Source organism: Nyctereutes procyonoides, unplaced genomic scaffold, assembly GCF_905146905.1.
Source record: "Nyctereutes procyonoides isolate TBG_1078 unplaced genomic scaffold, NYPRO_anot_genome, whole genome shotgun sequence".
NCBI classification, from domain to species: domain Eukaryota; kingdom Metazoa; phylum Chordata; class Mammalia; order Carnivora; family Canidae; genus Nyctereutes; species Nyctereutes procyonoides.
In genome coordinates this window covers 39,622,179-39,634,945 of record NW_026575142.1, presented here as the reverse complement: position 1 = coordinate 39,634,945, position 12,767 = coordinate 39,622,179, and the positions used below count along the sequence as shown (strand labels likewise).

General features: G+C 43.3%; 1 protein-coding gene across 1 annotated transcript in view; it reads left to right on the top strand.

Moving 5' to 3' along the window:
• Positions 1-12,767, top strand: part of ADAMTS16 (ADAM metallopeptidase with thrombospondin type 1 motif 16) — a 153,119-nt gene that overhangs the window by 54,666 nt on the left and 85,686 nt on the right. Inside the window, exons 9-10 of the mRNA XM_055307756.1 lie at positions 1,069-1,206; positions 10,526-10,679. Of these exons, the coding sequence (XP_055163731.1) occupies positions 1,069-1,206; positions 10,526-10,679 (292 nt within the window). The remainder of the gene's footprint in view (positions 1-1,068; positions 1,207-10,525; positions 10,680-12,767) is intronic.

Genomic DNA, 12,767 nt, shown 5'->3' with positions numbered 1-12,767 from the left:
TACAGTGATTTGGCAAGCACTAGACATTAATGGCCAGCAATGACTCGACTCTCTAAGAATATATTTGCCCTAATGGGAAGTCTTCAGGGTCATATAGAGCTCTCAAATCCCCCAGGCTTTCTCCCTGAGGCAGTTAGTTGTGCTTTTCTAGGGTAGATGAAGATGGCAACATGAGACACCCCTACAGGCCAAAGCTCTAGGCAGTTAAGAAGAAGCTGATTTGGTGGAGAGATGTAATGACTTAGTGAATGGCATTCTCATAGGCATAGGGCTAGAGCTTTCTCAAGTGACAGTGAGGGGGTGCCAGTTGACATTGTGGAACTGGCCCATCTGTAAAGGATCCTGTTAAGGACTCTAAGAGCCAATGTAGCTTGAGTCCCAGATGGTCTGATTTTTAGGGAGGAGCAACAGGTGTACCTTTAAGCAATTCCCGCACATAAAGGTAGACAGAGCACCCCATGGAGCTACTTCTTTCAAAGGGATGCAAGGAATTCGGTGCAGCTGTGACCTCCCAGCAGTGCAGACCTGGCGTGAGGTGGAGTAGCCCCTGGCGGGATTAAGGACAAAGTGTCAGCATCGCAGGGGACCTGCAAGAGGAAGTCAGCTCTCCAGTTGTAAGAGGCATCCAAGTCACCTGGGGAACCCACATTTGTGTTTCTGACAAACACCTGGAAGTTCTGAAAATTCCTGGTGAGCAGAAAAGAGTGTAGAGAGATGAAGCACTACAGAACACTGTCAGCGTTATCAAGATCAAGTGACCTGCCCTTCACACTCCACTTGAAATTTAAAAAAAAAATAATTAGAACATCTGTCTTTAGCAGACTTCTGGACGTGTGCTCCATTTTCTGTTGGTGTGCTCTTTCAAACAACTGACCAAATGGTAGCTCTTCAGGAAAGGTCCGTGAGCACGAGGATACTGTCCACCATTTGGCTGTACAGACATTTTATTTCTGCCTGTCTGGCACACAGAAGGGAGGAGTCCACAGCATTGGCATGTGTGTTTGCTAGAATATATTAGGTCATTGACGCTGTTCTTTGTTTTGAAAGAATCATTTCTTTCTCTCGTAGCTTCGGCATGGTCCATGATGGAGAAGGGAACATGTGCAAAAAGTCTGAGGGCAACATCATGTCCCCTACATTGGCAGGACGCAACGGGGTCTTCTCCTGGTCACCCTGCAGCCGCCAGTACCTGCATAAATTTCTAAGGTATGAACTCCCGGAGCTGGTTGTATGTCCCTTAGCGCCCTTAGAGCTCCCTCCTGATTCTATCCAAGCAGCCCAGGCGTGGCTGTGACTTCCCAAGATGGTTCCCATTCGAAGGTGCCTTGAGACATTCACTTGGCCAAGGAGTTTGCCAAACATTTCCTTCGAGCGCCAAGTCCTGCAGGCTTGAGCCAACATCATTTGACCTTTAGGCTCAAAGGAAACCCAAGATACTTGCCAAATCAAAGTATTTGTCACTAATGCTGAGTTGTTTTAAATTCTCACTTCCGTAACTAAACATTTTTTATTCTTGGATTGGAAGACCTGCCATGCACAGAGTGGGAAAAAAGCACATGTAACTTTTGGGGATTTTTTTTGGGGGGGTTGCTTTTCCACAAACTGCATTTCTTATTAAAAGAAGAAACCTTAGCCTGGCTCTAAAATCTCGCAATTTTAATAATTATTTTTGGAAACTTTTATGATAGCATAAGCATAGTCAATACTTTGACCTCCTGAAAAAGATAGGAGAATTTAAACCTTTTAGAGAAAGAAGGGACTTTAAGGAGCAGCCTTAGATCTGCTAGTAAGGCTGATTGTCCCCCAATTCTCCAGGACGTTGAGTTTGGAGTTTGGTTTCAGCTGGAGGCTCGAGCCTTATTTCTGACTCGCACCATCTTCCTGCACGGGTCAACAAGTCTGCTGCGTGTGGTCACACAGAGCTGGGGTCCTCCCATCCTGCAGCTGCTGCTTCTTATAGGAGTTAGTTGTGCACAGCAGCCAGCAGTTCCCAGGGCAGGAGGGGGCCGAGGAGGGCGTGCAGGACAGGGCTGTGTTCCTGGCAGCAAGGACGCAGCTGACAGCCCACATTGCAAGGGGCTGGGTCAGGAATGTCGCCTGCCCGTGTGCTCCGGAGGGGAGAGACAGAGGCCCACGTGTGCCCATCGGTGGCCCCAGCTCCTGCCACGGGGGAAACGGAACCCAGATTTCAGTGTGGGCATCCTGGCCCTTGGCCCCTGGCCCCTGGCCCAGGCCTCTCCCCTGCTGCTCCCAGGAAGCCTGGATGCAAACAGCACAGCAACAGCACTTCTGTTGAAATCAGAGCCTCTACTTTTGTTATCTTAACACACTGACTTGTTTGAATATGAAAAAGATGGGAGACTGTCTTCTTCGTTCATGTGGAAAGTAGCTTTTAACTCTGGGAAGGTGACTTAGGCTTAGCAGCCTAGGCTTAAGCAGCTTAGGCTCCCAGCATTCCCTTCTTCTCGTCCCTTCTGAGTGGGCTCTCTGGGGCCCCAGCAGTGGCACCTGCAACCCTCTGCGGTCCCAGGATTCTGTTCCTCGTGGCAGACACACCCCTTTCCACCTTTGTCATTTCGGGAACATTACTGTTGCCCTGGCCCTGGGAAGGAGACCTGCTTTTGCTCAGCAGGGAGGACACGCATATTTGTTGTACAGAAATGTAGTTTGCCAGACACACAGAAGGCTTGTGCTCTCTCTCTGACGAACACGCCGACTCTCAATAATCCACTGATTCTTGTCAAGGAGACACAAAGCATGTGCTTCCTTATTCCCCAAATGCGTCAGTGCTGGCAGGAAAGGGGCTGCCGCGGTTAGTTCTCCATTAAATGGGTTCACATTTCTGAGATTCATCAAGGAAGGTTTGAGAGTTAGCACTCTTGTGTCGGTGATATGTGCTTGGACAAAGCTAACAAACCAAATCACCTTATTTTAAGAACTTGGAGCAGATTATGACAAGAAAACATACAAAAAAGTCTTTAGGGGCACCTGGGTGGCTCAGTCGGTTAAGCATCTGACTCTTGATTTTGGCTCAGGTCATGATCTCAGGGTCCTGGGATTGAGCCCCACATTGGGCTCTGCACTGGATGTGAAGCCTGCTTGGGCTTCTCTCTCTCCCCCTGCCCGTCTGCACTCATGCATGCTCTCTCTCTTAAAAAAAAGTGGGGGTGGGGACACCTGGGTGGCTCAGTGGTTGAGCGTCTGCTTTCGGCTCAGGTTGGGATACTGGGGTCCTGAGATTGAGTCCTACATCAGGCTCCCTGCATGGAGCCTGCTTCTCCCTTCGCCTGTGTCTCTTGCCTCTCTCTCTGTGTCTCTCATGAATAAATAAATAAAATCTTAAAATTAGAATTGACAGATGAACAGGAAGAGCAAATGAAAATAAAAAATGAAAAACAGAAAAAAACACAGAATTGTATCAATCTTAAAATACAGACTTTGGCTGTGATTTTGAAGCTTGAAATTGGGCAGAGGTCTTTCTAGGAAGCAAAGCAAGAAAGGAGATCAAATCTATTCATAGTAACACAAAATAGGGCAAATACCAATATTTCAAGGAAAGTGAGACTTTTGCCAGCACAGAATTCTTTAAAAGAAATGAAACTGTATACACACACACACACACACACACAGAACTATAGGTCTATCCAAGTGCCTGCAGTGATAGACGTCTCTATATATTTTATACACATCCTTTATATTTACAGAATACTCTTTATGCATCTGCTATATAAAATATATTTCACATATTTGTAACAAATTATATGTCATAGAGTGAGTGCTTGTAAGTACTGATAGTCACACAAAATAAAAACATTGCTAGAAAATACCTCAGTGGTTACGGTGGGCACACTAACCCACGTTGCCTGATGGCTCCCCCCTTCTACCGTCCTCTGGAGCCCACGCTAGGGGGAGTCCGTCCTGGGCCAGTCCCAGACACCAGGACATATGCCCTTACCTCTCCTGTTTTTGCCCCAACATGATGCCAGCCACTGAACAGGGAACATGGCGCGGAGGTGTGGCCGCAGGGTGCATGACCCACGCTGGCCGGACCAGAACTGGTGGAGGAGAAACAGATTGGCAGCCCCCAGGAGCCACCAGCTTAGCTGCCAGATATCTACCTTCCAAGTCTTCACAACCGGTGCACGTTCCTACAGTAAAAGCCCAGAACTAGTTCTTCCAAGCTAGGAATTAGTGGCAAAAGTATCCCACTCCTACTGTACCCTATAGACACCATTCAGGCTTCCACTGGCCTCTACTGAGCTCCTCACCTTGGGTTTTAGGTTTTCTTTATTTTTTCCCTCCCTTTTTCTCTTTCTTTATTATTTTTTCAATAAAACCTCTTCTTCCTTTTTTTTCCTGTTGCACAAATTACATCGTCTTGTCTCTAGAACACCTCAGGACGGGGTCATGTGGGTGTTTCTGTTGGTTATACGCCCGTTTGTTCATTATCACAGACCACTCCCTGCACCCACGTGGAGCCTCAAGCCCAGGGCTTGTTTCCCTTCCTCGCTGCCTGTCCCCTCAGTCCTCCAGATGACCTTGTAGCAAGTCTTCTGAACCAGCATCCTGACCACTCAACTTTAGCTTGAGGTCTTTCCTCGTGTTCTTATGATGAGACTTCACATCAGTCAAGATATTTTACCGCCTAAGGAAAAGATGGCTGCCTTCCATATTTTATTCCTCCCAAGAAGAGTGAGAGTTTTGTGGATAATATCTGTCTCTTGGTAATATAAATCTTTATTCTAGTAACATAGGCTTGATTGTTTTTCTATTACTTCTATTACCAGAAAAGAAAGTGTTAGCATCATTTTACAAGTGACATGACACATCCAGGTCCTTTCAACATTTGCTGTACCCTGTGCTGGGTTCTTATGGAGTCAAGTTGGGCATTGTTAGCGTTGTTTGTAGCTGATTCTTGCAGCTGTTCAGATTTGTTTGGTGTGTGTGTGTGTGTGTGTGTGTGTGTGCGTGCACGCACGTGAGTGAAGAATTCTGCTTTCTGTAATAAAAAAAAAAGAGCATAAATATAAGTTCCCATTGGAGTTTTCTATATCACAGATCCTTTCTATACTTTTCTAGATTATTTTTCAAAATTTTGACAGCTTTTTCATCTCTGTGGTTTTGATGAAAAGAATCACTTTAAATTTTTTTTGAAATGTACCCAGACAGCCTGGAAAGCACAGGATGCGAGGTTTGGGTGTACAGTTAGAATCAGCATCATGAAAGAATCCAGATAAGGTTTTTAAGCTGCCAAGAACTATAGGAGAACTCATGGAAAGAGAATAGTTATATGCTTAGAGAACACTTGTTTTGATGACATTAGATATGGGCTGTGATCTTCAAATCAGACTGTGGTCCCAGCAGGGGTTGCCAAGAGTGTGGTTCAAAGACATGTTTGCTCTGGGATCCCAGGACGGTTCGATGTCTGCTCAAGTGTGCTCATTTGTTTTTGTGTCAGTCCGTAAAACCCTTGTGTGGCGATTCAGTAATAAACTTTTATTTTCAAGAACTTTGCCAATTTTGCTGGGCCACATGATTATAAACAGATATGCAGGATTATACATGCTCAAATTTGTTTTCTTGAAAGAGTAAATTTTCCAAGAGAGCTTCCTGTTGTCAAATTCACTCAAGCTTTCTTTTTCTTGGGATGACCAGTCGTGAATCGGACATGTCTACACTGTGTTAGCAGTGATGTCTCATTGGTTTAATGAATCAGAGACTATCTTCTTTGACATGTTTGCTGACTTCCTGCTTTCCAAGTAATCACAATCCCATTATGTTCTCTACCAATTAGGTGGCTCTTTGGATATGATCCCAATGATGATTAAGGATAAGTGGCTAACTTTTAAAGATGAGTCCACTTTCCTTTATTAACATTTGGTACGTGGAAAAAAAATATAGAAAAAAAAAAAGGAAGTCAACTGGTCCAAAGTTGTCAGCACAACTTTCTCCACAGTTGGTAGTCAAGAAGGATAGATACATGTTTGGAGTAAATTCATCAACCTAGTCAGTGAAGTCATGTGTCATTTCCTAGGAACAGACACAGACCTCATCTCTTTACTCATGTCTGTGTCCAGGAGGCCGAGGACGAGGGAAATTTTAGCTCATTATTTTAATGCAATAACATTAACAGCAGGAACTCATCTTCAATTTACTTTTTAAAAATTTGAATCATGTACTACACATTAGTGAACATGCCTCCCCTCTGATCCCATGATCCTATTTCAGTCCATGGGGTAAAGGGCCCTCGCTGGCAACCAGGAGCTTGAGGGGTGCGTGGATCCCCTGCTGTGCCCCATACCACCTTTGTCAATGAGAAAATTTGATTTGACCCAAGAGCCCATGAAGCATGTTTTGGGGTGTAATGGAAAAAACAGATTTCACTTCATATCTTACCCTGCTATACAGTGTTCATCATGAGAAAAACCAAGCCACAGCTATCTGTGGTTTCTGCAGTGAGATCGGAGAACGGGCTCTGCCCTGTGGCAGAAAGAGCAGCCCACGAAATCAGAGCTGACATGCTGATCGTGTCTATATCATTTATGTCTGGGAAGTCCTTGACATTGGCAAGTCACATAATCTGTTCCGAGGGCCCCTGTTCCTGACTTGGGCAAAGAGGGGAGACAACTGTCAGATCTCTCAAGTTCTCTCACATGTTATGGCTGGTCAGTTAGAGCAGGAAAAGGATTTTGAAATATCACTCTGGTACCTTTGACCTTGCCTTGTTTTTTATTAACATTATTTTTGTGGTGATTAAAAAGATCTGCAGAAAAGCATAAAATTTAAGGGTGCAGCTCAGTGAATGAACTCACACAGTGCATTGTAGTGTAACTTCTTCCCAGAAGAACTAGCAGTTCTAAGATGAATGGGTTCTGGGGGCTCTCATGCACAGCATGGTGACTGATGAACAGCCCTGTATTCTATGTTTGAAAGCTGCTAGGAGAGTAGATCTTAAAAGTTCTCTTGGAGCGCCTGGGTGGTTCAGTCAGTTAAGTGTCCAACTTTTCATCTCAGCTCAGGTCTTGATCTCAGGGTCATGAGTTTGAGCCTCACATTGGGCTCCATACCAAGTGTGGAGCCTACTTAAAAAAAAAAAGTTCTCATGATATAACACTCACAAATCCAAGTATGTGAGGTGATAGATGTGTTAACCAACCTGTATAAAAAGTTACAGAGCACAGTGATCACCCTCTGTGGTGCTCACTCTCATCATCATTTCCCTCTTCCCCAGAGATGACCATTCTACTGATGCAGGACACCATAGGTTAGTTTTGCCCGTTTCTGAACTTTCTATGAATGGAATCATGAGTTACCTACTACTCTGTATCTGGAGTCTTTGGCTAAACATCATGATTATGAGATTCATCCTTGTTGCTGCATAAAAAATAGCATTATTTAATATTATTTTTTAATAATAAACAAAAATTTATTTAATAATAAAATTTAATATTATATATACATATATGTGTGTGTATGTGTGTGTGTGTGTGTATATATATATATATATATATATATATATATATGATCATATGTAGGACTGGAACTTTAGGGTTGTAAATATGCAGTCTGCAGTGTTAGGAGACAACACCCAACAACTTCCCTACAGGGTTGTGCAAAGTCACATGTCCACAGTTATGAGCATTCACATGGCCCTGAACCCTTGCCAACACTTGGTCTTGGTCTTTTCCATTTTTGCCATTTTGCTGGTATATAAGTGGCAGAGCAAAGTGGTCACTAAAGAGAATGAGTATCTTTTTACATGTTTATTTTTATTTATTTATTTTTTTAAAGATTTTATTTATTTATTCATGAGAATACACAGAGATGAGAGAAAGAGGCAGAGACACAGGCAGAGGGAGAAGCAGGCTCCATGCAGGGAGCCCGACGTGGGACTCGATCCTGGGTCTCTAGGATCAGGCCCCAGGCTGCAGACAGCGCTCAAACCACTGAGCCACCAGGGCTGCCCCTATTTTTACATGTTTAATGGTCATTTGAATAATCTTTAGTGAAGTGCCTGCTCGAATCTCTTGTGAATTTTTAAAAATTAAGTTTCTTTATTTTGTCTTGTCTCTTGATGGGAGCACATTATACATTCTGAACACTTTGTCCATTATGGAAAATATGTATTAGGTAAGTATCTTCTGTCACTCTATGACTTGGTATTTACTCATTTAATGGTGACTTCTGGTTAACAGGTTTTCTTAAAAGATTTCATTTATTTATTCATGAGAGGCAGAGACATAGGCAGAGGGAGAAGCAGGCTCCCTGCAGGGAGACCGATGTAGGACTCGATCCCAGGACCCCAGGATCACAACCTGAGCTAAAGGCAGACACTTAACCACTGTGCCACCCGGGCGTCCCAGAAGTTTTTCTTTTTTCAACAGAGTCCAAATTAATCCATACATTTCCTTTAGGGTTAGTATTTTTTGTGGGCTGCTGGAATAAAAAAGCTCTGCTTACCCAGAGTCACAAATATATTCTCCCACATGATCTACAAGCATTATGGTTTGGCTTATCACATGTAGGCCACTGACTTCTGTCTGCGGCATGCAACAGAGTCAAAACACGTTTTGTTCATGTGGATACTATGGTGGATTGTTTGCACAGTGGCTCTTCCTTTCCGCATTCCACCCACATCACGGGGTCTTCTCACACCTGCCCCATTGGCCCTGTGCTTAGCTGTGAGACCTGCTGCGACCGAGGGGAGATAGTAGACATGTTCAAGCAGGAGGCTAACCCGAAGGACAAGGGTCAGATCCACCTGGGGAGTTGCAGTCCTTCGGAGGTGAGGCTAGCTGGAGCCAACTTGCACATCCCAGCAGTGATATGTGTGTTCCTGCCCCTTCTTCCAGGCTCCAGCTCTGTACACTTCATTTTTCTTGGCCGGGCGGGAACCTTGTCCTCATGCCATGTGCTTATACATTTACATTTACACATACTATAAAAATTCCTGAACCTGTGAACCTATTTGAATTTTCAGCCTCTTGCTGGGGCCAGTTTGGCTGACTTTTCCTAGTTTCCTGTCCATGGGATAGGGATAATATTGCCACCCTGACGTTGCCTCAGGGACATAATAGGGAACATCAGAGAAAGGTTCTATGGAATTCCAAGATTGCCAAATCACTCTTGTCTTGGAGTGTTAATGATGCTTTTATTCATTTTTTCTTTATGGAAAACTATCCCTTTGCATTAGGATCATAGTAGCAGCAATAGGCAAGTCATTTATTAAATGCTCACAATGAGCTGGCCACTGCTCTCAACACTTCGCTGTTATTTGATTTAATCTATACTTCTCAGTTTGCTCTGAAAAGGCTTCTTCTTCTTTTTTTTTTTAAGATTTTATTTATTTATTCATGAGAGACACACAGAGAAAGACAGAGAAACAGGCAGAAGGAGAAGCAGGCTCCCCACAGGAGGACTCGACCCCAGGACCCTGGGATCACGACCTGAGCCAAAGGCAGAAGTTCAACCACTAAGTCACCCAGGTGCCCCTCTGAAAAGGTTTCTGACCTCCTTGTATGTAGGACTGGTGTCTCATCCACAATAGCTGGTGCCGCACAGCCCTCGTGTTTCATGTGTGAATATGAATTGAAGTCATGCACAAGTGGGCTCCAGGGCAGGGGAATCTAAGACTGGGCCATGGAGATTGAGGCCAAAAAGATCCTAGTCAAGGTGGGCAGCCTCACAAAGAAAAGTGTAGGGATCCATGGGCAGGTCTGCTATCATTTAATATATTGTGAACATAGAGGGGATTTTTTTGGCTTACTGAAATGTGCAAGTAAGATTCAGTTGCTACATGCAAACACTGTTCGCCTTCCCTCCAAATGCAAAAAAATATAACTATGCCTGTCCCTGCTAGGGAAGGGAATACCATGTTTGTGGAGGAAGGAATCATTAGTTGGTCTTTAGCCAACTGCTAGTGAACTTAAGCAGAGTTAATTTCCTTCTGGATGTGGGGATTTAGTCAGAAATTAGCCTGAGCCTAGAGCATTGCTTGTAGAGATTGTTGCTGAGTTCCATGGGGAACCTCTGGAGACTGTGAGCTGGTGTGCAGGTGGCTCTTGCCCCAGGGAAGGAGAGGAGGAGGACAGAGGAAGGGGGAAGGAAAGGGAAGGAAAGACGGAGAGAGGAAAAGAAAGAAAGGAAATTCTAGTCTTTGAGTCTTCCACAATGCCCGTTTCCATCTTTTGACCCTCTACGGCAAGAAGTATACATAAAAGGTGTCCGCAGTCAGTGCTTCTCACATTGCACATCTGGTTGTGCTATTCACATTTCCCCATGTTAAGCTTGAGGAATCTAATGGAGAACAAATTGCCTTCCTAGAAAAGGTGAAGTGCATTATGAGCAATGTCAGGACATGTGGCCCCTGTATGAAAATATAATTGAGATAAATGTCCTATTGGACCGCAGGGGAAGAATGCCTCCTCTTCTTCACATGCCATTGGACATATGGACAACATCCAGGCCTAGCCGAGGGGGCATCCCTGATAAATCTCATGAAATCACCATGTCCTCTGCGTTTCAGCACCGCCCAGGCACTGTGCCTTGCGGACCAGCCGAAGCCCATGAAGGAGTACAAGTACCCTGAGAAGCTGCCCGGAGAGCTATACGATGCAAACACTCAGTGCAAGTGGCAGTTTGGAGAGAAAGCCAAGCTCTGCATGCTGGATTTTAAAAAGGCAAGTGATTATTGGCAAATGCTCAGTGCAATATGATTCACAGAACCGTTTTATTCGGTGTAACGGACATTGATGTATTTTGCATTTATTGGGTACCTACCAAATGTCAAATCCTGTATGTTAGAGCTGGGCTTATATAACAGGAAACACATGTTCTACTGGCAAAGAAGATGATGGTAGATACTGGTGTGGGTATCGGTTTTCATTGGAGAACTGACTTGGCCTGTTAGGTCAGCTCTTGCTTTCTGATTTATCATGTGGGAGCTCAGCAATGATCCCTAGTTGGTGTAAGTTGGCAAATTAATACTCTGCATTTTTTTTCAAATGCTGTTAAGAAAATGGTACCACCCTGCTTAACGCCCTGCCTTAGCTTCCTCAGATAGAAGCAGAATTTACTCTAGAGCCACAGCCTATCTAGAGCTTCTGATGACTAAATTTCCCAAATACAGCATTTCTGGAGAAGTTTCTCATAGAAGGTGTGATCTACGGCACTGAGCCCAGGGACAGGACTGGCGTGGCTTCCTAACATAAATTCTTTGTGTGACACAGAGATGTGCGCTTGTGCTGGGCGGGCTGGTTGGGATCTGGGAACTTGCCGTACCAGACCACAAGGAAAGCTACCCATAAATTAAATGAAAGTAACAATTTTTGAGATTTCTTTTATTCTAGTTTATAATGAAATCAAATGAGAAAATAGAAAAAATACGATTCTCTAGAAACCTCTAACATTTCATAATGTACTGGGAATATTCCCAATCTAAATCAAACATGATAATCTCTCTTCTTCTAAACTCAGAGAGAGCTTCCCCTAAGGTCCATTACAACCATGTGCCAGAACCAGATCCTTATCTCCTCAGCTGGGCAATGTCAGCTTGGAACAAGAGCAATAAATCAGTTGCCATCTGCGTGTATTCCTAAGGTTGCCTTTTCGATGAGAAATCCCTAAGAATTTTTTGAGTGTTACTCTTTTGTTTGTTAAGAACAAGGAACATAACACTAATTTTTTTTCAAGAATGGGATTTTCTACAGTATACTTCTGGTTTCCACATTATTTTACTCTCTGACCATGGACTGTATCATCCATGGTACCCTGGCTCCATTTGGAAAATACAGGAAGTGAGAAGTTAAATGTGGTACGTGTAGAGAGTATTATGCTAAGTGAAGTAAGTCAGAGAGAGACGAGTATCCCGTGATTTCACTCACGTGTGGAAATTAAGAAACAAAACACACAAAGGAAAAAAGAGACAAAGCAAGAAACAGAGTCAACTACAGAGAACAAACAGGGTTACTATAGGGGAGGCAGGTGAGGGGATTGGGAGTGAAGGGTTGGGGATTTAGAGCACACTTACCGTGACTAGTGCTGAATCATGTGTAGACTTGTTGAATCAATGTATTGTGCATCTGAAACTAATAGAACACTGCCTGTTAACTATATTGCAATTAAAATTAAATTTTTTTAAAAGTAAAACATGTAATGTTAGCTGTTGGTTTTACATACTTACCCTTTATCAAACTAAAGAAGTTACCTTTATGGTCCTAGATTGTTCAAAGTATTTATCACAAAAGTTTATTGACTCTTGTGAAATGTTTTTTCTGCTTCTAGGGATGTAGTTATACTGTTTTTCTTTTTTGTTACATTGATGTGGGGAATTGTGTTGATAGATTTTAAATTTCATCTCCTGTTGGACACACTTTTTTATTTCTCTATTTCCTTTTGGATTAAACTTCTAACAATTCTATTTTTTGCCTTAATTTGCATCTTAGCTCTACTTTCTCATACTGACTTTTACTGGTTGTTCCGGAGATTATAGCTGCATCTTTAATTTACAATCAGTGTAGAATTAACATTGTGCCACTCTATGTAAAATGCAAGATCCTTACAACAAGTGAATCCATGTGACCCTCACACTGTACTGTTGCCACCATGTAATTCACCTTGTGCATGTTACAAGCCACATGACACAACATTAAAATTTTTGTTTTAACATAGGAAGTTGCTTTTAAGTAAAATAACATCATTTTTTATATTCACCCACAGATTTACTACGTAGTACTTATGCTTTCTTACAGATCAGCTTCGAATTGTAT